General features: G+C 38.9%; 1 protein-coding gene across 1 annotated transcript in view; it reads right to left on the reverse strand.

Annotated features, from left to right (window-relative positions):
• Positions 1 to 22,718, reverse strand: part of CFAP54 (cilia and flagella associated protein 54) — a 226,138-nt gene that overhangs the window by 77,253 nt on the left and 126,167 nt on the right. Inside the window, 9 exon segments of the mRNA XM_030548506.1 lie at positions 1,225 to 1,259; positions 1,262 to 1,277; positions 2,970 to 3,092; positions 4,916 to 5,002; positions 8,250 to 8,432; positions 11,120 to 11,186; positions 13,574 to 13,783; positions 14,193 to 14,280; positions 15,016 to 15,210. Coding sequence (XP_030404366.1) covers positions 1,225 to 1,259; positions 1,262 to 1,277; positions 2,970 to 3,092; positions 4,916 to 5,002; positions 8,250 to 8,432; positions 11,120 to 11,186; positions 13,574 to 13,783; positions 14,193 to 14,280; positions 15,016 to 15,210 — 1,004 coding nt within the window.

Below are 22,718 nucleotides of genomic sequence, written 5' to 3' on the forward strand. Positions count from 1 at the left end.
TACTAGGGATTTGTTTAGCCTGGGGCTAACATACCTGTTCCTCAGTACTTCACTGTAGTCATCTGGCCTTGCCCCATCACATAGCCCATCAACAAACACAATGGGCATGGAAGAAGCTTATTCCCACCTGATAGACTTTCCTGTGGATGTTCCACTCAGAATATGGGTAATGGCCCCTGCTCTGACTCATCGAAGCATGCAAGGGCATGTGACCAGCTTCATGTGACTCTGGAGTACATATCGTGGCTGTACTTTTCCAAAACTGTGCCGAGGGCTTGTGTGCGACAATGAATGTTCCCAACATATGGCAGAATATATAAAAGGCCCAGGAAACATCTTCATTTTGGCCTCTTTCCTGCTATGACTCTCTGGACTATGAACATACTAATGGGAGTATTCTAACCAAAGGACTGAAGACCTTCCAATCCTTTGGAAGCAACAGAGACTTAACAGCCAGCAGTTTTTATTCATCATTGCTTCAAGCCTGATGCCAGAACTTTGTAATTATTGTATGTTATTTGATTCCTTTTAAACCAATTTAACTCTCTCTTCTTTTCTCTTATAAATAAACCTTTAGATATTAGATACTAAAGGATAGGCAACAGCATGATTATAGGGTAAATCCAAGTTATATATGGACCTGGGCATGTGGCTGGTCCTTTGGAATCAGAAGACCCCTGTGGTTGATGAAATTGGTAAATAACCACTCATCGTTAAGTCTAGTGCCTGGGAGTTGAAACATGGACTCGGCAATATCTAAGGAGGCTGCATTTCTGACTTCTTGTTAGCCAGTGTAGTAAGACAGAAATGTACTTTTGTTGCTTGTTTGGTATTTCTCATGGAAGAATAACCATCAGTTTTGCAGTGTGTCTGCCCTATTTCTTAGCATTTGTCCTAAATCTGGTATTCTCAGTTATGACCCACTGAGGCAGAGTGACACTAACCTCTATCCAAAGAGGCCTGTTGTGAAATTTAATGTTTATGAAGTGCTAAAGGAGTGTTATTAACATAAAATTATTATTATTATTATTATTATTTATAATAATAATAAAAAGAAATATTTACTGAGGCATATAATGGACAATACAAAGTTGTATAGAAAGCACAGAAATAGGTATATTCTCCATCACATAATTCCTATTGACTCTAAGAGGTACTATACAGGTGACAAGTTATGCTCTCCACTAATATTTTAGTTCTATGAGACCAAAGTTGTTTCTGTACCTGTAAGTTTGCGTTCGACAGGAGGGGTTTTGAGCATTGAATTTCTGAAAAGACTGTAATTATAAATGTAACAATGAATGATGAATGAGTTGCTGATGATCCTACAAGGAACTTGGGGGAAACCCATGTAGTGGTACAGTGTCCATATGCTATATGTCATATAAGCCTCAGTTCAGTAACGGATTTAAGCATAGTGTTCAAATGCAATGACTTCAAGTGTGGCTGAGCACATGTTTAAGGTGCTGCTCTGAATTATGAAGGCTCCTGGAGGGCCGAAGAAAATACCACTAATGGTACTGGTGTCCTCTAAGGTTCAATCTAGTGGGGGTGCAATATGTTCACTCTCTTTAGGAAACAACACTGGTATCTTACTCTTCAAGACTTTCAGCTTCTTAACCCATGAAGTGTCTTCCTATGGCATTTGTTTGAAAGAAACGTTGGCAACTTTAAATAAGATCATCTTTCTGTCCAAACACTTTTCATTTAAGTAACGTTTCATATGAAACCTAAGATTACTACACATTAAAATGGAGAAAGGAAGATTTTTTCTCCTTTTTTTTAGATTTGTGTTTTTGACGTTTTGTATATTTTCAGCTTCTTTGTAATCAATTTTCCTTAGCCCCAATTCTGGTATCAATAACACTGGTGGAATAGGTGCCGACTTCTGCTCTGCCTGTGGGTGCTTGACCCCCCCCACCTCCAGCCCCGCCTCAACTCCACCTCTGTCCCGCCCCCATTCCAACCCCTTCCCCAAAGGCCCCACCCTAACATCAGGAATCATAACATTCAAAAACCAGTAGGAGAATACTTTGACCTGTCCGGTCACTCAGTAACAGGCCTAAGGGTGGCAATTTTTCAACAGAAAAGCTTCGAAAACAGACTCCAACAAGAAACTGCTGAACTCGAATTGATATGCAAATTAGATACAATCAACTTAGGCTTGAATAGAGACTGAGAATGGCTGAGCCATTACAAACATCGAATCTCTCTCCCCATGTAAGTATTCTCACACTTCTTATCAAACTGTCTGTACTGGGCTATCTTGATTATCACGTCAAAAGTTTTTTCTCTTACTTAATTGGCCTCTCAGAGTTGGTAAGGCAACTCCCACCTTTTCATGCTCTCTGTATGTGTATATATATCTCCCCACTATATGTTCCATTCTATGCATCCACAGAAGTGGGCTGTAGCCCACGAAAGCTTATGCTCAAATAAATTTGTTAGTCTCTAAGGTGCCACAAGTACTCCTGTTCTTTTTACATGAAAGGAATGTTAAAGTTACAAAATAAAATGTTTCAAGATCAAGAGATACCCAAGTACATACATCCTGAACTCTGTCCCTTTGTGCATATTCATTATAAGAAAGAGTGAAATCCTGGCATCACTGAAGTCAGTGGGAATTGTGCCATAGACTGAAATAAGGCTAAGATTTCACTTATAGCCTTAAACTACATGTTCACATACTATTTTCCTGCAAGATGCCTGCCTTACTCATTGTATAGGCTGGATGACACACAGTGAACAAGGAAGGTATTCAGAATTTATTTTTGTCTTCACTGTTCAGTGAATGGTTTTCTCCCTCATTCAGTGCATGTCATCTAAATTACTTATTGCATGATGCTGGAGTACTCGTAATTTCAGGAACTAGTAATGGCTCTACTTCTTGTAAAGGTTTCAGATCTTTATAATTCTATGAAGGAGAACCAAGTAAGGGTATAAATATAATTCAAGCATGCATATTTTACCATCATTTTCCCAGTAAGTCTGTAGCCTGCAGATACTTTCCAGGGAATTTTTTCGCCATGATTGAGCAGACACAGTTCATAGAAAGCCTCCGCAAAAAATCCTAAATCTGTAAGTACTTTAATCTTTAAAGAAATAAGAAACTGAGATTTAGTTTTAGTGCCTTTCCTTAGTCATTCCTCTTCCTTTCAATACATTATATTAAAAGGGAAATTGTCAAGTAATTTTGACCCAAAGTTTGACCATTTAAAATGGACACAATTTAATGGAGAATGTTCTCTGCTAGATAGCTATCCTGTACATCTTGTACTGAATAAATGAACCCAAAAGCTGAAGATCTCCTGTAACAACAATAAAATAAACTTTCTCCAAAACAGAAAAAAAAAATTCAATTAGGGTTCAGGTTTGGTTAGAACTTTATAGTTATAGTTCAAGTCAGTTCCTGTGTTATCCAAATCAATGTACTGACCCCTCTCCATAATCCTCATAATTTCCTTGAGATATCCAAACTCTATAATTGAACACTTTCACTTACAAGTTATGCTATTTGTAAAAATGTTCTCACACTAAGATTTAAAGAACTTTAACAGGAGTACAAATGAAGTGACAAACCTATTCCAAAAGTAATTACAATGTTCTTGATGACATTACTGATGTTGACAGTGAGTACGGAAGTGAATAAGGACAGCCACATTCATGTACACTCCATACTTTAAAAAAAAATTAAAAAGAGCAGGAGTCATCTTGACTCCAGTGCCGCACATTGGGGCTCGGCAGAGGTCCACTGAGGGATGAGGATGGAAGAGACCGGTGCCTCATAAGTGCTCTCTCTGGATGAGTGGAGCACTGAGGGTAAAGACCTCGCTAAGAAAGCTCTCTTTTTGTGAGTCTCTCTTGTGGAGAGGTCGAGGCTCACTTCCTGATAGTTTTGGAATTTGGAGCCTTATCATTGCTTAGGGATCTCGGTTTATGAAACTCCCTGGAGGATGTCTCTTGCTGAAGTTGGAGGGATTTCTCTATCAGAAGCATTTTCAAACAGAGATCCCTATCGTGACTTGCTCTTGACTTCAAGTTGCTGCAGTGTACACATTTCTGGGAGATATGAGTTTCTCCCAGACAGCAGATGCAGGATGTGTGGCCGTCAGAGACCGGCACTGGTTCACGGCAGGAGTCTCACTTTTAAAACCCACTGAGCCCAGCATGACTTCAGTAAACCTCTTTCCCTCCTCCCCGATAGATGAGGATGGGAGTTAATTGAAGTGGTAAACCATGGAGCTATTTGTAAACAGAGAACTAAGTAAAGAAATTTTTTTTTTGAAGAAAAACCTCTAAGAGGAACTAATGAAACTATATAACTAAGTATAGACTAATAAAAAGTTCCTATGTAACTTTTTTTTTTCAGAAAGTATCAAGGAGAGCTCGGTCTGCAGCCAAGGATGGTTGAGAAGGAACTGAGGGGATGGTCGAGGATGCGTGCACTACAGGAGACACCAACAGCTGCACAAGACTACTCCTGTGCATGCCCTTCCCCCAACTGAGTACTGCTGCAAAAAATCTCCAATCTCTGGCGCAGGGATGCACCGACACCTAGAGTCGAGCACACACAGGGACACCACTCGAGGAAGTATCAGTGTTTGCCAAAGAAAAAGGCAGACTCAGAAGGCAATATGTTATGTTCATATTTTTGACTATTGTAGGAGTCTTGATTAGTAAAGACAATAAAAAATAATAGTGATTTCAATCACAAAGGATTCTCATTCCATCAAGATGCTCATTGAGAGAAGAAATATTGAACAAGAACTCAAGTATAAAGTATTTCTTTTACAGTTCATGGCACAACGTTATACACCAAGCAACAGTAAATCAATTACATTTAGTAATAAAGTTAAATGAAAAGTTTATTCAAAAATGTAATATGTTGTAGCTGCTAGAAAGTTTATTACATTACCTTGAGGATTCTTCCTTCAATACATTTAACCGGGTCCCGACAAATTTCAGAAACAAAGTATTGGTACAACGTAAACAGTGGCAAAACCTGCAGAAAAAAATGTTAGGCGGTCTAGACATAAAAGCCAGAAAGTCTGCCAATACAAAAATACAGTACTGCAAAGTCTGTACATTAAAGAAAACACATGAAAATAGCCTAATTTATAGTGCTAGTACTTCCATTGCCATTCTCTGCTCTCTTGTATTCTGTGAAGAATGGATACTTTACAAAATTCTGTAAATGGCTAAAGCCAATCCTACTATTCTTAGGAGCACTGTCTTTCATCTGATCAAAACAACAGAATTTAAAGTTTCCTCAAAATTGTCCTCTTAGCTCAGGAGTGTTTGATGTACCATAAGAGAGTACATGTACTTGAAAGAATTCAGTACACAGGGTTGCTCAAAGAGTCTGCACTCTGATGCCAAAATTTTTCTAAAACAATAACTAAAAGGATAAAAATATACCTATGACATTATAAAATATTAAATATCTAGTCAAATATAATAATTTTCTAATTTAAATTATTTAGATTAGAATACATATTGAATCCTGACAAGGCTCAGTTGAGTTGGACCTGCTTATCCAACAGTGAATGAGTCTCTTGAGCTAAATTATTTTTATTAGACAAAGTTAATAAAAGGTAAATGCTTGATCCTATAATCTTTACGTATCTGATTAATATTTAACTATCCAAACAGTCCCATTAATTTCAATTCAATTGCTGATCTAAGGGTAACTGTCACAAAAAAGTATAATGTACTAGGACCCAGTCCTTCAATAATAAATAAACTTTGTTCGCTATTTTACAGATTAAAATATACTTGTGTTAAAAATCATATTTGGATTAACATTGAAAGAACTTTTGTAATCTGCTTTACTGTTCACCCACTTATCCTGTTTGTTTTCTTTTTAATTTTCTTTCAGTGTAGACAACGAAAACAAAGTAGGCAGTGTTACTTTGGTTTATAGTTATTTTCTTGTCAATGTCACTGTACAGTTCTCATGTACTAGTTTAATAGTGCCGTGTCTGTATTACAGAGTCCTCAAGGGAATCTTAGTTTGTTCTTAAAATATTTTCTCTGCAAATTTAAAATATTTCTGAAAAAAAAATATTCTGTAAAATATTATTTTATCAAACCAAAATCTGGAGCCAAATTTGACCTCACTTTAAGTGTGCTTTAATGGTGTCCATTGTCCAAAACAGTCCCACAACTGATTACACTGTACAATGTAGGTGGAAATGTAGCTCTTGCCCTGCTGGTACTGCTATTGCAGTGCCTCTGATCTACGGCCGATTAGCTACTCTACCTGATACAGGAGCAATGTGTCTATAAATGTGCATAAAGAGGTGTGTGAAGTACTTCTTCAACTAGCAATCTGCTCTCTGAGACAGATAAGCAAGTGAGAGTGTATGTTTCATTAAAGTAGGAGAGAAAGAAGCAATCTGTATAGAATAAAATTAACCTGGAGGCTAGGAGGGGACAAAATTAAAGTGGAAAATGGGAAGGAACTTGGTGGAGGGCAGGGGTACAGACCAGAGCCTTGCAGCAGGACCTGCTGCCATAATAGCGGGAGAAGGTAAAATGTACTTTGTTGTGGATGCAATTGGGTGGCCAAAAAAAAAAAAAAAAAAGAGACTGTGGCAAAGTAATGCAAGTTTTTCTTTTTTTGTTAAATAAAGGTTTAAATACTTAAGCGAGGGATAGAAAGAAATTTGCTGTCTATTATAACAGGAGATAAAGTATTTCTTACAAAGCTTAAACAAGATTTGTTTTATTCTTTTAGTGATAAAAATTGTGTCTGAATTCCATTTGTATCTATATTAAGCAAATTTAAAAAAAATAGCATAGGAGAATCTGATTCTCTTGCAGGATTTGTGGAATCCAAGGTTTTTGTGGGTGGGAATGGAATAAAAATGCAAGAAACAATGTGGGAGCAGCTGAGAGTGGGTATTGCAGGGCAGGATGGAAGCAGAATTAAAGAAACAGTCCTGCGCAGGGCTCTAGTAAAGATAATCAATAAGAGAGCAAAGTCGTGAAGACAGGTCTTAAAGAGAAGGAAAAGAAAACGGGAGTGGGGAAAACAAAACTACAGTAACTTACTTACTGAATCTATAATTAAAGTTCTCTAATGTGTTTTGAATATATTGGATTTACACTCACTCTTGGAGTACAGCGGCTTTTGAAATCACATATATTATGTGTTTTCCTCCAGAGTGCCTAGGAACAGTAGACACACAATGCATTTTCAGCTTCATGTCATGTACAACTGCCCTATCTATGCTAACAAATTGTAATCCACTGACAACCTGGACACACCGTGAGCAGTAGAAAAGCCAGCAGCTGCATCTACTTAGGAGGACACAACATAAGCACGGTAGGTGTTCAGCTCTGCAGCCAATTCCATTTGTAAACTGGATAAAATCCTAGTTTATCTCTGCATCTGGCTTCATGTGAGAAGCACTTCTATGCCTGAGCTTAGCTCTACTCATTGACTAGTACTGACACTTTCAAGGAGGGAGGAAATAAATGAGAGAGAGCACACACACACACACACACACACACACACACACACACACACACACACACACACACACCATTACAATATTCCATCAACACTTCTTTTAAAATCATGGCATGAAATAATACATCAGTATCACTGACCTTACACACCCAAAATGTACAGACCCTAAAGCAGTCATTCTCAAACTTATTTGATCATGCCCCCCTTCTTTTTGTCTGTAGCAGTTTATGCACTCCCAGGCCCAGGCACCCAGCCAGCAGCCGTCGCTCTCTGGCCACACAGATCTGAAGGCAAAGCTGTGCAGGGGCCCACCTCTGAAAACAGCACCACCGCCAGCAGCATAGCAGAATTATGATGGGTGACATGGTATGGTATTGCCACCCTTACTTCTCTGCTGCTGCTGGTGGCTCTGCCTTCAGAGCTGGACGCTTGGTCAGCAGCCGCCACTCTCTAGCTGCCCAGCTCTCAATTTGTGCAGGAAGGTTTTTTTCCCCCTAAATCTTCTCACGGCCTCTCCCACCCAAATACATGGGCACCCTGCTTCCTGGGGCATACACACACCCCAGTTTGAGAATCTCTGCCCTAAGGGATTAAAAAATGCAGAACTCTGTGCCATGACCCTGTTGCAACAGCCCCCAGACCATCAGCCAACGAAGATAACAAGGGCTCTCTCCAAAACATGCAATGTACCCACAACAGATCAAGCATAATAATTTTCTATTAAATATGATGACTTGCAGTTCATTCATATATGTTTTTGAATAGTACTTACTATTAGATTTTGCTTTGCACAATGCAATTCAAATATAAGGAAACTCAGACTTGCAACTACAGTGGAGACATCAGCTCTGTAGCGATCAGAGAACAAATCAATGCCAGGAATAAGCCTGTGTATTTCATATTGTGCAAAATCACAATCAGCTGTGGGATGTGGAATAGAGACTTTAAACAGTGTCTGAAAATAATAAAAATGACATATTTGTAAGTATATATGCAGCTGTGAAGCATAAAAAAGGATGAACAATTCCCAAAACTCAAAACGAAATTCAGTCAACTTCTATATTTCACCTGGCTCCAAATGAAACCATGCACATTGGTAGAGGAATGATTAAAGTTTTCATGTCTGAACCTTGACAGAGTAAGAGATCCGGCTGTAGATGGACAGAAGAGAGCATCAGGTGACACTGAACAAAGCACAGAAGCACATCTAGGTCCAGGAAAGCCACAAAGAACGTTTGTCTGTCTGGACAAGAAAATTATATTCAAGGTAAATTAAATTCAAAATTACTGCTAATTTGCTTCCAGTGGCTTTCTCTGTGTTCTTCTTGTCTCATCACTTGCTCTGACAGGCAGGATGACTATCATCATCATCAAGTATTTCCTGCTCTCTAATTCTCTCCTCTCCTTCAGAATTTTCTGGGAACCTATGCAGTCCCTGAGCAGATTTATAACAACCAGTTGTGTGGCAAAGGGAAAGATGCTAGTAGTCTTAATAATTTGTTGACTCAAGACTGGGAAGGAAATCTGCAATAAACAAACACACACACACAAACACACACACACACACACCCATCCCAATAAACAAAATTACCACAAAAGAAGCCTCAGCAAATATTCACTTCCTGCTAAGAAACTTTCCTAATGGGGTTTAGGGCTCAGCTCTCCAAGTCAGAGCTCATCCAAACAAGACTTTAGAAAGAGTGGAAGAAATATAATGGTAAACCTTCAGAGAGCCTCTTGAAAATGTATCAGGTAACCCCTGGAGAGAACCCTAGAGTGGGAACATCCTGGATAGTGATGGCCATCATCCTGCCTGCTAGCATCTTTGCTATCCTAGACCAAGTCACAGAATAGTCCTGTTTATGACACATGGACAGTAAGTAAAATAGGGAAAATGTGTTTTCTTTGCATTGTTTACTAAAGTTGATCCATCTTAAACGGATTTTAAGGGGCTAAATTTGTAGAAGAGCGAGTATTGTACAAGATAGAAATGTTGCCTCTGAAATTGAAAATTCCTCCTATACAGAGTCTTTGACATCACAATTAGCACTCATTGCCTAGAGACTTGCCATGTCTACTCTACCACTTACGTCAGCAAAAGCTATGTCGCTCAGGGATGTGAAAAAACACACCCCTGAGCAACATACATTTCACCGGCACAAGTGGCAAGTGTGCACAGCGCTATGTCAGTGGGAGAGCCTCTCCTGTCAACATAGCCACTGCCACTCGTGGAGGTGGTTCTATTATGTCGATGGGAGAGCTCTTTCCCATTGGCATAGAACATCTACATGAGTGATCTTCAGTGGCGCAGCTGCATCAGTACAGCTGTGCCACTGTAAAAGTACTAGTGCAGATATGGCCTTACTGTTTATATATTCATACAGCAATGTGAAACACAAAATAGCCAGCATAAACCTGGGCCAATAACTAGATTAAAGACTATACCAGAAAGAAGAAACTATGTTATAAAACAACCTTCCAAACTAAACAATAAGTTATGGGACTCTACCCTTGTCAGATACCATGACAATGGACTGATCACATTTTGCAGCACACTCTTCCACCAAGCTACAGTCATCTGAATGAACTAGAAAAGGTCCTACTCCAGTCATGCACAAGTATTTCCAATAGGATAATATTGTGATGATCTGGCTAATACTATTGCTCTCTGATGCATGGAATCAACATTTTTCAGCTTTGTATCATAGGCACTATAGCACTAATAGATAATGGAAATTCTCCTTTTGCTCAACTGTTAGGATTTGGTTTCTATTCTTAGTGAAGTTAACAGGGCTTCAGTCTGAATGGGTTCTATCCTCATGGATCAGATGGCAGAATAAGGATCCTAGGATGATGCATGTGATTAAAATAATGCTACAAATTTTCTATTCTCAATATTTTTGGATGAAGTTGATTAAGTTTCTGATGCAATAGAGCCCTGTACCTTAAGAAGTCCAGTTGACAGGATATTGTGATCCTCTTTCAGGATCCCTGTTTTTAGAAATGCCTCAAATCTCCATTCCCAGAGTATAAAGAAACATCTTTACTCCGGCTTTTCAAAAGGTTGCATTCTTAATTTAAGGATCTTACTTTCTTTGTAAGTGAAATTTTTATTCATTTGAATGTACTGCCATTCCTTTTAGAAGAAACTTCTAACACGGTTGAAATTTTAGCATGAATAGTCAATATTTTGCATCAGAAGAAACATTCTGCAGTGAATTTTTGTAAAGTTTCTATACTCCCAGTTACCTAGTTAAAAATGTATGACAATCTATGAAGAATCTGTAGTGATCTGTGACAAGAAGCACCCTGCTGATATTGATGGTATCTACTTCAAGAAGAAAAAAGATCTATTTGACTGGCAAATGTTTTAGCCATCTTCACATTTCAATATTTTATTTCTTCTCTGGGAGACTAACTTCTTATTGAAATGATAATTTTTGAGACTAAAATACAGAAATAATGTTAAAAACCCCATAATGAACACAACTTAATGTGCACACATTGGCATCTACCTTCAATCTTGACTCTACATAATTTGATACAGGAATATTTTCATATCATTGGTCATTTATTAAGCTTTATACCTTGAAAACAATATGCCAACTACTGAATAAATTCTAAATGAAAATATATCCTTACCTTAAACAGTATAGCAGAGAAAATGCAGCATTTAGTTCTTAGTCTCACACTTGATGTCAATATGTACCTGAGTAAGTATAACATATAAGCAAGACATTTGAATGTGTTTATTAATTTATGTTAATTAACAAAGCTTGTTTTCCCTACTATCATTATTATTATTAATAATGAACTCTAGCAGTTTTCCAGATTGGAAAATGTTAAATCACATGGCTTAATGAACTACTGGAAGGATCTCAATATTATGGTGATGAGGGCAGTATAAGAACCTATATAGAAAAAAGAGAAACAAATAGATATGTGGTTATATTCTCCCTCATAATATCTCACCAGAGATTTCATGACTATTGGCCACTATTCTGTGTATAATATGTGCAAGGTGCTTTAATCTTTTGCATTTTATGGGGCAAAATCATTACCTCTGCTCCAGACCCATTACTTTGGGTAAAAGGGCAGCATAAATGGGCTCTAAAAGACCTGGACATTGATGGAAAAGGATTCCCCCCCTGCAGGAACTGAGGAAGACAGCTGTAAGGCTGTTTTCCCAGGACTCCCTCACAAGCCCTAGCTTTGACAAATATGGCAATTTCCTGCAACATCCTTGGGAGACCTAACTGAATTACATTTAAGTATCTTTGGGGTCCATTGTATTAAATGAATAGGTTATGTATAATTGTGGGCCAGTGTTGTATGTTACCTCCAGTGTGGGGATATGTTACATATGTGAGACCTAGAGGATCAAAGGACTATATTGAACAATGTGCCAAATAAGAATGGACTTGTGGAACAAAAAGTGTTAAATGGTTTTCCTGGGGAGTATGTAGGGGGAGCTGAATGCAAATTCCACATCTCTGAGGAATGCAGAAACCCAGCCTTTTGAAAATATAACCTGAGGAGGGGTCACTGTCTGCTGATAACCTATTACATGGGATCAAGATCAAAGGCCCATGCTATAAAAAGGAAAAGGCTGAACTATTCCTGATTGTTCCAGTTCTGAATCTGAGATAATCATGAACTTGTAACCACAGGGAAAACATAGTTGTGAGTTTTGATGGAGTGATACTTATCAGAGCCAGAGACTGGAGTTGGGGTGACCTGTTGTAAGCTTTTTAGCATGCATGTAGATTCTTTTATTGTTTTAATATGTTTTCTCGGTTATGCTCTTAGCTTCAGAATAAATGTGTTTACTTATAAAGAGCTATATTGTAATTCATAGCTGTAGGCCATTAGGCTGTCCACAGCCTTTGAAGAGAAAGCAAACAGGAGATAGTACCCTGTTTAGGCAGTCTAGCTTGCTGGGAATATCAATGTAGGCAGGGAACTTGCACAGCCTGAAAAAACCCTGGTCAGGAGGCAGACAGTTGAGGGCTGCTACCCAACAGAGGTAACAGCTGCTGACATGGGTGACCTTGGTGGACCACAGAGGGGGAATAGAGGTGCAGTTGCCCTGAACTGTGACATTTGCATGGGGTGGAAGGGTACTGTGAATGAGGCCATTGTGCTGCAGAGATTCTGGGTGCACTGTTGCCCAAGGCAGCCAGGAACAGGCTGCAGCTTAAGTTACACCTAGGGCTGCAGAGCAGCTCAGGATCAGTGGCCACAAAAGGTAATTTAAGCCACCTATGACCCTGCCCCTTTCCCCCCTCCTGCCCCTCTGCTGCTAATTCTGTGCTGTGCCTCTTAGAGGCACAAAACAGAATCTTAACTATGGTCTTTTAATAGTATGCATACGATAGCTTGGCTGATGTAGTTATTTGTGGTAATCCTGCACACAACAAATAAAACTTCATCTGATCTAAGATTAATCAGAAAATTTACTATTTTCCCCATTAAATTTGCCCCAATATATTAATATTCATTAAGAGCACTAACTTGAAAATGTTGATATTTCTATTGAAAATTAATAAGGATGTAAAGTCCTTTTGGCTACAATTTGTCAATCATTTATTAGATTTTTATGTTTTATACATATATTATTATTCTATTCCTATGATCCCTCCCTATGCCATACAGCTACAGTTAAAATCAGAGGGCATTGTTGACAGACGGGGCTGTCCACAGAGTGTTCTCAAGGAGGGCCACTTGCCTTTAGAATACTCTCCACATGCTGATCTAAAATAGCTCAAATCTGTTACCTTCTGGGTATGCTACAAAGTTCATGTGCTTGACTGGGAATTGGAAGAAGGCTGAGAAAGCTGGGGGATTAATTTTTGTTTTAAGGAAAAACAGTGTGGGAATTTACAGTTATACTGTATTGGGCATGCTCACTGTTAATTAGCAAGAGACATCATCAGGGTAACAGGAGAAGTGCAGCTGCTTTGACTGATTTTGTTTTATAACTCCTCTTTAATATGTTTTTTAATTTATGTCAGGGGCACTCAAGGCCTTGGATTGGCATTTGTTGGTGTGGAGTTCTAAAATCTAAAGAAATACATTAAAAAATAAAATACTTACTGAGCTATCTTAGCTGCTAAAACTGCTGCATGCAAGCACCCCCAAATTCCAGCCTGATAAATACATTTCTCACTAAAATGTTTAGAACTTCCATCTGTAAAGTCGTCAGGAACATTTTTTGAAAAGCCTTCTAACTCTTGCCAGTTGTCAAGTACATCAGCTATTTTGAGTGTTTCATCAAGGGCTTGACACCAATATTTAAAAGCAGATCTGTAACACACAAAAATGCATCCATCATATTGCTGACATCTTTTGTAGCAGAAGAAGAGTTTTATTCTGCTTTCTATCAGCTACAAATAATTCTTATTCAAACATAAAACTGGAATCTAATTTGTAACACAAAAAACAGAATTTTTGATCATCTCACTAGACAATATATTACTAAGAAAAAATAGCTGTATGGTAAATGACACAGTTATTTTATAAAGACACATATATATTGGTTCCAAAGAAAGCCATTGTTTAATACAGTTAGAGAAAATGGATGGGAGAACAACATGGAAATGAAGACAGCAGATTAACTTGTAGAAGAGCTGAAAGTCAGGAAAATTATTGATAAAATTACAAAAATAAAAACTGTATCATTTTTGTATCTACTGTTCATCCAGAGATTATGTACCTCTTCTTTCCTGCATAAAAGTGAAGATTTCCAAGTTCATGCAGAGCCTGCACCTTGAGGTCTCGCTGGTTATTTATTTGAAGAATTTCTGTTTTTCATCAATAAGAAAAAATCCATTATAACATTAAAACCATTATTGTATCTTGAACAACTTTGCAACGGAAATAAATTTGCACACAGGAAATAGTAAATAAGTTTATGAATATTTTATGTAAAGGTTTCTGACGATTTGAGGATATTTTAATTTGAAATGTGTAACTATGGACTCAATCCTATTCCCACTATCTCCAACTGGAGCAAGAGCAGGACATACATGTGAATCTGTTTCAGACCTACTAAATGGACAGAACCTGATTGAAAATAAGCATTCATGATAAAAACGCAATTCTCTGATTTCTACAGGTTGCCTACAGCAGTTTAAAAAAATCATAAACCCCCTTAGCTGTCAAATGGTTTCCTGGGAAAAGTCTATAAAAAGAAGTAAAGGGACACTGTCAGATGATAAAATCATGAGCCAGATTCTCAACTGGTGTAAATCAGTGACGCTCCACTGAAGTAACATTTTTCATATGAAGAGATAACTACTGAAAATTGTGACTGAGGTATTGGCTTGTTTTGGATCGTACTGGGAAAATTATTTTTTATTGAGGCAGTGGGGGAGGGCAGGGGCTGTCCCATAAACACTATGGGGATGGGGAATACCTGCTGTGAAGACTGTTTGACATGAAAGGGACAGAGAATAAAACTGCATGAAGAGGAACATGAACATAGTTATACAGAGTTGTTTGTATTAGCTGTAAACAAAAATATGTAAATATCTTACCAATAGTTTTTTCATATGAAGAGACAACTACTGAGAGCTGTGACTCAGGTAATGGTCTGCTTTCGACCATACTGGGGAAATTATATTTTTCTTGAGAAAGGTCAGGTGGTTTTGGTAGAAATGTCAGTTCAGCTCCCACACTAAATTCCACTTTTCCATTTGTAAAGATCTGATTGGGTACTCTTCCAACGGTTTCTAGATCAGAAATATAATTTATTTACTAAATATAGGTTACAGCCATATTTCCTTCACATAAATGCGTCTACACCATATCACCCAAACAAAATATTTTCAGTGTATGATTTCTACATGGCATTTCTCATCTTTATAATAGCAGGTTAGAAGGAAACAGAAGGAATAGGTAACTTGTAACTAAAAGTGAATAAACATGGGAGCAGAAAATCAGGCTGCATTTTTCAGAAACATTTTCTTTCCCTGTAGTATATATTAATTTGTCCTGAATAAATGAACTGTGATACACTGAGCATTACTTATACTCTGGATTTAGTCTGAAAGCATGCTAAACAAGTAGGTTTTTAAATGTTCCTATTTGTCCCATGTAGCTTTCAAGGAGAAATTTTCCAGGACCAGAAACTCAGTCAGCAACTCAACATAATGTCAATCCAGAGATCTACAGCAAATTCAGAAATATTCTTTGGGCTTCTATTTTACACAGTGAAGGATGCTGGAATCATTGCAGACATGATGTTCTATAACTGTGGTTCTTCAAGAAGTGTTGTCCATATTCGCTGAGGTTGTCCTCATACACCATATGGCATAAAAGTTGGGGTGACCCCAAGTGTTCCTCAATTCCTTTGCTAGTATAGAATCCAGGTGTTATAAGATTCTGTAGTTGTGCCGAAGAAGCATCGGTTGTGGAATACACTGTGTTGCACTCTATATGATTTTATGAAAATATGCTAATGAGTGTGAATATAATGTAACTGGAATATGATTTATGCAAAAGATCTCCTGCATAAGCTATACAAAGCTTATAATTTACTGAGTGTGGTCATCATATTTGTATGAATATATCATTCTTGTATCTGAAATTAGAAATATGAAATATAACTCTAAGGTCTTATTTTAGTTATGCAAAGTGTGGGCCATTAATGGTGGTTTGAAATCTTGATGGCTCCCATAAACCGGGACAATTGACTGTGGATGGCTCTGTTTGCTTGCAGGTCTTCTTGTGAGTCAGGCTAGGAGGAATGAAGGCTTGAAGTCTTACAGTGATATGTGATCATGTCACCTGAACTGGAATCCGTCTTTAACCCCTGGTGCTTTTCCATTTAGAAGGAGGGGTGGGAATCCCAAGAGGGACAAAGGATTCCCGCCTTGTGCAAAAGGTATATAAGGGGGTGGAACAGAACAAAGGGGTGGCAGTCATGAAAAATCCCCTAGCTACCACCTGAGCTGGAACAAGGGCTGTACCAGGGGAAAGGATTGTGCTCAGACTAGGAAGGCATCCAGTCTGTGAAAGAAGCTTACTGGAACATCTCTGAGGGTTAGATTTGATCTGTAATCACTTTCCTACGGTATTAGGCTTAGACTTGCATGTTTTATTTTATTTTGATTGGTAATTCACTTTGCTCTGTCTGTTATTACTTGGAACCACTTAAATTCTACTTTTTATATTTAATAAAATCACTTTTTACTTATTAATTAACCCAGAATATGTATTAATACCTGGGTTGGGGAGAAGGAATTGCGCATCTCTCTCTATCGGTGTTACAGAGGACAAACAATTTATGTGTTTATCCTATCTAAGCTTTATACAGGGTAAAATGGATTTATTTGTGGTTTGGATCCCACTGGGAGCTGGGCATCTGAGTGTTAGAGACAGGAATGGTTCTTAAGCTGTTTTCAGTTAAGCCTGCAGCTGTTGGGGGACATGGTTCAGACCTGGGTCTGCGTTTGTAGCAAGCTAGTGTGTCTGGCTCAAACCAGGCTGGGCACTGAAGTCCCAAGCTGCCAGGGAAAATGGTCTCAGAAGTAGTCTCAGCACATCAGTTGGCAGTTCCCAAGGGGGGTTTCTGTGATCCAACCTGTCACATACACCTCTAGAGGAATCACAAGTACTATAAAGTAAGTAACTGTTTCTTCTTCCCCAAGTGCCTGTCGATATTATTCCACTCCTGGTGACTAACAAGCAGTAAACTAAATCATAGGAGGTGGATGCTCAGAGTCTACCTGAATAGCAACTACAAGACAGTTTTGCCAAAGTGGGCATCAGATTTTCATGTCTCTATTAAGGAGTAATTTTGTGTAAATGTATGTACTGAACCCTATGTTGTTGCCATTCAAATTTTTCAGATTGGAACACTTCTCAAAGAAACTGTGGCAGCTGCCTGAGCCATCATGAAGTAAACTATAATGTTGAATGGTGGGTCTAAATGCGCATATTCATAGTATAACTTAATGCAAGTAGAAATCTAGCTGAATAATCTCTGGGTCTAAGTAGCTTGATCTCTTACCCTATCTGTATAAACTACAAAAAGCAACATGTCAAGTTGGTCACATTGTGGAGATTTCCCTCAAATGAGCCAATCATCGGAGTATGGATAAATCCAGACTCATTTTCTCACATAACAAGGGCCTTTGGTGAAGACTCTCATTGATGTCAATAGACCAAATGGCAGAACATTCTGTAGATAGTGGAAAATACCCACTCAGAACCACAGGAGGATGAGCAGGATGAATTACTATGTGAAAATAAGCATCTTAGAGGTTGAGAACTGCATACCAGTTTTGCGTCTCAATGAAAAAAATTACAGAGGGTAGTTTTATCACCTAGAACTTGAATCTGCAGCTGAAGATAGTTAGCTGTGTCAAGTCTAAAAATGGGCACCAGACCCCTTTTTTCCTTCATTATTGGAAACAATTAGGAATAAAACCCCTTCCCTTTGTATTATAGAGGCATTTCTTCCACTGCACCAAGACTCAGAAGGGACTCCCCTTCTTGATGTAAGACACTTGTGAAAGGGGTCTCTGAAAAGGGATTGGGGACTGGGCTGGTAGGTGGGGAGGTCTGGATTTCTATAGAATACCCCACCTCTGTGAACTCTAGACTCACTGGTCTGTAGTGGTGAGGTTCCAGGCCCCACAAAAATAAAACAAATGGTTCTGAAAAACAGAAGGGAAGAAAAAGATACTCCAGAAAATGTACATGACTCCCGAACAAGGACTCAAATTAGCTGCCTTGATGATGACATTGCAAGGTGAACAAATAATGAAGGGGGATGATTTCCTCCTCTGGTATCTTTTTCTCTTTTTAAGGCCATCTAAACCTTCTGAGTATAGTAACGAGAGCTGGCTGGGAATATTTTCAACTAATTTTTTTTATTGAACCAAAACTTTTCATGTATGTTTCAATGAAACTTTCAATGGGAAGGTTTCTAAGGTTCAGAATTGATTTTTTAGGGCGAGGGGAAGAGAGAGAAAGAGAGACCCCTCCCTCAGAAAAGCCAATAGCACCATGTTACGGCACTCATCTGAGATGTGGAAGACTCAGATTTAAGTCCCTGCTCTGAATCAAGTAGAGCAGGGACTTGAAGCTGGGTCTCCCATATCCCAGCCAACTGCTTAGCTATTTTGGAGCATGGGTCTCTTGCTCCTCCTACTCCTCACTGACATTCCATCATAGACCTGAGAAACTTTCCCAATGACACTTTCATAAAAACAGCTATATTTCCACAAAAAGTTTTGGTTTCCATTGTAAAAATATTTGGTCAAATTTTTTTTGACCAGTTCTACCAATTAGTTTTAGCATTAAACCAATTGTATCCATCAAACACCAGATCTTCTATTGTTGTCTGCACTTCTTTAGTAATGCTAGATGGCAGTAGCCAAGAAGATCTCTGTGACAGAATACATCCCAGTATTCATAGTGTACATACTATTGTAATAATCTTTGTACAAAGTATGGCTCGTAAGGTATCATCTGAAAACTCATAATTTGCTGGTCAGTACTGTCCTGATAAAATGTGTGTGGCAACATTGTAAGATTTCCCTGTATGATGTTATTACTGTATGTTCCAAACCCCACAGCCTTGCCCAAAATGAGGTTGTCAAAGGTTCCTAAACAAAGGAATGTGTGCGCTGTTTAATTTACATTTAAGCAGTAAACAGAGTCATCAACCAGGAAGAGAAACAAAGGATGCTCAAAAAGGTGAGAAAAACACAGCAGTGAGCCTCCTTCAACACAGACTTTGTGTCTCCTGGTGACCAGTTGGAAATGTTTTTCAAGAGGGGAACTGAAACTATAAACGAGGGGGACAACTAGCCTCAGGCACCCTGCCCATCAGATTCACTGCATCTGAAGCAACAAAAGAGGTATTTGTTGAACTCTGGGAGAAAGGGTCCTGACCCTGTAGGGTTTGGTCAGTAAGACTGCAGAAAGCATGTGGTGAGAAACTTTGCTTGCATCTAATATAGTTTGTTAAGTTAGGTAATAGTAAATGTCTTATCTATTTTTCTTGTAACCATTTGATTTTTATGCCTCATTTCTTGTACTCATTTAAATTTCTCTCTTTGCAGTTAATAAACTTATTTTATTATTTTATCTATTCCAGTGTGTTTAAACTGAAGTGTCTGGGAAATTCCATTTGGGCTGACAACTTGTGTGCATATTATTATTTTAAAGAAATAACAGACTTAATATAACTTGTATTGTCCAGGAGAGGGCTGGGCAGCACAAGACATTCATTTCTGGGCTGAAATCTAAGACTGGGCGTGTGTTTGGGTCATCCTGCAGTATAACCAAGTATACCAAGAGTGTAACCCATGTGTGGCTAGCAGGCTGCAGTTACACACAGATACTCAGGTTGTGCCTTGCATGCCATCAGGCTGTTTGTGAACGGTTCACTTTGGCAAGGTATTGTGAGGAACCCAAGGTTGCTAGGAAGGGATGACAAAGCCCCTCACCAAGCTGGACTGCATCCCAGAATGTGACAGTGAGGTAATACTCCTTCCTCCCCCGATCACAGATGGGGGGTTTTTGGTCTCAGAAGGAAGGTTTCTTTGAGACCTAAGTCTCAGAGCTGTAAGCTGATCCTGTGCTCACTGGAACACTTCTTGAAGAGGTTTTCTCATGCTTTATCAGTCTCAGCCACTCCAGGATCTGAAGAGGAGTGCATAAGCCTCTCTACTAAAAAGTGTTTTTGGCAAGCCTCTTTTGCCTTTTGCATTCTCTTAGGGAAGGACCTGAAAATTGTACCTTTCTCAGGAATGTGCCCTTTACCAAGACACAATAGGTACCTTATATACACATCAGTAACCGGTATTACCGCAGTGTAAGATGAGACAAGGTAGGTGAGTGTGACCTAAAGCATCCCTGTATTCACATCCTACACACTACTGTAATAATTTTTGTACAAAATACTTCCTGTGAGGTATCATTTGAATACTAATAACTCCGTGGTCAATAATATGATGGTGAAATGTATGTAGCAACATTATATATAAAGTTATGAAATCTCCCTGTATGTGTTCTTAGCATGTGTTTGAAACCACACAACCCTGGCCAGACAGAAGTATTCGGAATGAAAAAAAAAGTTTACCTCACATAAGTAAACAGGGTCTTAGAAACTGCAAGCAGAGGAGATAGCAGAAGACAAAGCAAAGAGCATGGAGTCTCCTTCACCAGCAGACTCTACGTTGCCCTCTTTGAATAAACTTTGCTTTGAAGGGTAACCCTCAGAAGAACTCACTTTAAAGGTTAATTGGACTATAAAGGAAAGGGCTGGAAAAGTCCAAGCTACCTCTCTCTCTTTCACCTAAAACAAAGGACCCAGTCTTTGAACTTTGGGAAGGGTTCTGATTTGAGAATTTGGTTAGCCCTGTTGCTGTGAACATGTGGTAAGGATTTTACCTGGAACCAAGTCTAGCTTGTTAAGTTTTAGCTATTAGTTTTGTTAATAAACTATTTTTTAATCTAAACCAAACCAGTGCTGTGTTTAAACTGAACTGTTTGGTAAATCCAGTTAAAGTAGGAGACTGTTGAATATTGATTGATCCTTTACAGGGGCAACAGACCTCTAATAACTGAACTGTCCAGGAGAGGCTTGGAGGATGCAGAATACATGTTTTGGGGGAAAATTGGGACTAGGATGTGTTGGAGTCACCCTGCAGGTAGTAACCACAGCTGGTCAAAGCCAGAGTGTGACTGGAGTGTTGCTGACAGGCTGCTGTGGTCAGAGCTGCTGGACCATAACTACAGCTATACACAGACACTCAAGGTGTGAACTGCACACTGGCAGGTTGTTTGTGAGTGGCACGGCTTGGGAGCTACAACAGCAAAGCACTGTGAGGCACCCAAGAGTGCAGGGCAGGTGGTGACACAATCCTTCACAGGTTTGGACTACACACTGGAATGTGACAGTGAGGTAATATGTTTTATTGAATCAATTTCTGTTGGTCAGAGAGACAAACTTTCAAGTTTAACCCGAGCTCTTCTTCAGCTCCTGAAGCTCGAAAGCTTGCCTCTCTCACCAAGAGAAGCTGGCTCCACAGAAGATATTACCTCACCCACTTGTCTCTCTAATATCCTGGGACTAACAAAGCTGCAACAACACTGCATACGCAATGCAATATAGGCAGTTTTAAACTCAGGAGGCTACATTTGACCATATTGTAGATATGTTCATAAATGCTGATCTACTTGCATTTATTTTTTTAAAAGTTGCGATTCACAGTGTTTTGAAAAATAAATGTTGTGATGTTGGAAAATGGCTGCCTTCATGAGGGTCTTTGACCTATAGATAATCAAAGGCCTCACTGTCCTAAGTGCTCTTCTTTCAGGCTAAATGGGGGGGAGCAATCAAATGTTCCTTTACGTAGCAATTGCAGTAATAAGAAGCCACATCTCAAGGTACTTGGGTGCAGGACAAGGCCTGAACAAGAAGTTACTCAGGGAAAATAAGAGGGGGTTAACTGAAACTATTTGCAAATGCAAAGGCTAAGATACTGGTTACAGATGTATGTCTGAGTGTGAATTCCGAAGAAAACCAGCAGAAACATAAGATGCAGTCATGCATGTGGTACTGCGAGGAAACCAAGAGACAGAAGCTTTTCTGAAGCACAGTACTCACTGGAAAGGCAGACTTGGATTTCTGAAAAAAGAAACTGCCTGCTGTTCTTTGTTTCTATTATGTTCAGGGAAACAGAACTCTATATACAATCCTTGTAAAAAAAAAAACAGGACTGTATTAGAGATATTCCTATCATTATCTTCAACTTCTCCTCCTAATGAAAATAACTCATCAAGAGGCCCAAATATTGGCTAACAACTCAGGCCAAAAAAGGGCAACAAGAATTAAATGGATAATGAAAGCTGTAATGAATGAATGAAGCTGTAATGAAGAACATAAGAATGGCCATACTGGGTCAGACCAAAGTTCCATCTAGCTAGGGTGACCGAATGTTCTGTTTTTAAAGGGACAGTCTCATTTTGGGGGACTTTTTCTTATATAGGCACCTATTACCTCCCATCCCATTTTTTCACAGTTGCTATCTGGTCATCCTACATCTAGCCCAGTATCCTGTCTTCCGACAGTGGCCAATGCCAGGTGCTCCACAGGGACTGAACAGAACAGGTAATCAACAAGTGATCCATTCCCTGTTGCCCATTCACAGCTTCTGGCAAACAGAGGCTAGGGACACCATCCCTGCTCATCCTGGCTAATAGCCATTGATGGATCTAT

The sequence above is a fragment of the Gopherus evgoodei genome, chromosome 1, assembly GCF_007399415.2.
Source record: "Gopherus evgoodei ecotype Sinaloan lineage chromosome 1, rGopEvg1_v1.p, whole genome shotgun sequence".
In the NCBI taxonomy this organism is placed as follows: domain Eukaryota; kingdom Metazoa; phylum Chordata; order Testudines; family Testudinidae; genus Gopherus; species Gopherus evgoodei.